This window comes from Lygodium microphyllum, chromosome 19, assembly GCF_053477565.2.
Source record: "Lygodium microphyllum isolate KBCC chromosome 19, Lygodium_microphyllum_v1.1.10, whole genome shotgun sequence".
In the NCBI taxonomy this organism is placed as follows: domain Eukaryota; kingdom Viridiplantae; phylum Streptophyta; class Polypodiopsida; order Schizaeales; family Lygodiaceae; genus Lygodium; species Lygodium microphyllum.
Window position 1 is genome coordinate 53,621,446 of NC_141153.1, and position 2,743 is coordinate 53,624,188.

General features: G+C 41.3%; 1 protein-coding gene across 1 annotated transcript; it reads right to left on the bottom strand.

Moving 5' to 3' along the window:
• Positions 1–429: 429 nt before the first annotated feature.
• Positions 430–2,144, bottom strand: LOC148019882 (OVARIAN TUMOR DOMAIN-containing deubiquitinating enzyme 4-like). The gene is made up of 5 exons (XM_087700078.1): positions 1,472–2,144; positions 1,275–1,396; positions 1,129–1,169; positions 949–1,047; positions 430–848 (listed from the first exon to the last, which is right to left on the bottom strand). The coding sequence occupies exons 1-5, from the start codon at positions 1,845–1,847 to the stop codon at positions 692–694; spliced, it is 795 nt and encodes a 264-aa protein (XP_087556204.1). The 5' UTR covers positions 1,848–2,144; the 3' UTR covers positions 430–691.
• Positions 2,145–2,743: the final 599 nt, after the last annotated feature.

Here is a 2,743-nt window from a genome sequence, read left to right on the forward strand (position 1 = left end):
TAGGCAGCCACACTTCGTATATCATGGTGCCCACCACCACCCCACCGTGCTGTACCTCTGGCACACCCATATCATCCTTCGTCCATGCATAAAGCATAGGCTCTATCATGATGCACCCCATAAAGTAGAGGCAGACAACACATTGTTCTGCCTATGTGATGCTTTTGCAAAAGAGGTTCCTTCATAGAAATTTCTGCATCTGAAATTCAATGAATCCTGCATTACAAGCTCTGGAACACCCCAAACCTTGAAAAATGCATCTTCACATGCTTAATTTTAAGTTCAGAGAGAGAAATTAGAATTTTCTAGTATGCAGGTTTTTCTGCTCCTGTGCAACCCCTCGTCGCCCCAGCCCTCCAACCACAAAAAATAACTTTCAGTGTACAAACAAACAGGAGAAATAGCTAATGGGTCAATTAAGTTTAAATATGTCATAAGCACAATGAAATTTTATCATTAACATATGTAGCCTTCTGTGAATATAGTCAAGAAAGCCTTTACAAACCCACCATCAAAACCAGAACAAATCGTTCTTTGCTAAGGCAGTTCAATAACTACCAACGATAATCTCCAGGACCCTCAGCTTTCTTCAGTAAATATGGCTTCAGAACAGACATCGCAATGCATATTGGCATGGATCAAAGCTTAAGCCGGTTTGAATGGCGCTCCAACATTCCTTGCTTGCAATGGCTCAGCTACTGGGGAAGTGTAAAGCATCATAGTGACCAAAGCCATGGTACAACACCCGAACAGGCGTAGGATTCTCCTTCCCATATTCTTGACCATACTCAGCAATGGATATTAGTCCTCTTGACTTCTCCTCATACATGTACACTGTGATAGGAGCCCTGCAGTTCAAAATCATTCTCAGTGCCATCACATAACATGTCAATATGCAAAAGCTGGTATGTGAAGTTTGAAATGAGCAACTAGACCAGCTCTACTTACTTCAAAACACGAGATGCCATAAGTAGTTCCGGCTCTCCACCCCACACATGAGGCTGCCTCATTCTCTTTGTGTATGTATCAAAATCACCTTCAATAAACCTAGGGAAGTACAAAGATCAGGTCTATGAAAAGTTTTTCCAATAAATGAGTCAAATGCTAGAATAACAGAGATTATAATACCATTCTGTTTCTTCACGGTGCTTGACAAGCTCATCTACAACCTAGAGATCCAAAAGCACAAGTCAAATCAACGCACTGAAGATCAAAACAATCTTGACACTTTAACAAATTTGGCATCAGCATCAGCAGTTGCTCTACAGAAGTACCCTCTGCCTCAAGTTGTCAGCATATTCACGCTGTAAGCCCTCACTTGGTGCAGCCTTCCCACTCCTGACTTCTGCTCCATGAGCAATAGCTCTGAACAGGCATCTTCCATCTCCAGGTATACCTAGAAAAAGTCCAACGAGATCAAGCATTCGCATTAACAAACAAATGTTCCGTAATGATTGAGTTCTCTACACACCTGTAACCGAATACTTTGTATGAACCAGCTTGCCATGTGAAACCCTAGCTCCATCAGCGTGATCAAGTTCAGATCTGTCATTCAAAGATTCTGCATATGCTGGACAGCCAGACATTACATTGGGCACCACAGAACCGGCTGCAGAGAAGCAAGCACAAAGTCCAAAAAGTAGCCATGCTGAACGCCTTGCGCGCAGCCAATCAGAAGGCCCAATATTAAAAGCAGATTTCCATGCTCCTTCAGATAAAACAGCTGCTGAGTCAGTCTTCTGACACAAAACTTTGGTTCCTCTGGATAGGAACCTTTTGGGAAATTTGTGAAACCCGAGAGAGAGAAATAAACCAGGCCTGAGGGATAACCCCAGGAAGCTGGGCATAACGATCCTCTGTATAGTGTTTGCCAATGATACTACGGAGGCTTTAAATCCCCTGTGATGTGCAGAGACACAGCAGGTCGCTCGTAGATCCTCGTAAGTTGCTGAAGCAGCCTCTCTTCTAGAATCAAAAGCACCATAGACAAAGAACAGTGTATGCCATAGATCTACAGGGCCACTATTGCATGCTAGTTGACAGGAACCTTTTCTTTGTACAGAAGGAATTGGTAGACACCTGCATATAGGAGGAACACTCAAGAAAGTTCATGTCTATAGATAAATTTAATCTTAATCACAGTCCATCTATGTTATTTCAAACTCTTTAATCTCTGCTCACAAACAAAACAGGAAGTCAACTTAATCATCAAATGGAAATTATCAACAGCTGGGCTACAATGCTGGAATGATAACATGACAGCTAAAGCCAGCTTACCTATGTTGCCAATGTTCCTCTCTTGAAAATAGAGATGCCAACTTGGAATACACAAATGTTGGAGGTATAGATGTGGCTGGTTTCAAGTGTGACCACTACTAATTATGTCAATCAATGTTGCCTACCACTAAAATTTAAAAAGCAAAGAGTGAGAAATTCGAGTAACAGGCTTTCACTTTCAATCTCTCAACTTGATAAATTAGAATACTTTAATAAAGACAGCTTGCTTACCTACCAAGTTTCTAAGAAGCCAAGGATGATCTATAGCTTTGTTGAAACTTGTCACACATGCACCAAATGCAAAATCTGAAGACAATATGTTGTTAGCACAATTAGGCTCAAAGTGGCAAACATACTAATAGAATTATTGAAGTGCGAAGTGCAGATGACAACTTTCAATACAAGAAAACCTGAGATCAATTGTAACTAGGAAACAAGCCAGTATGATCTTAGAGCTTCAAGGTAG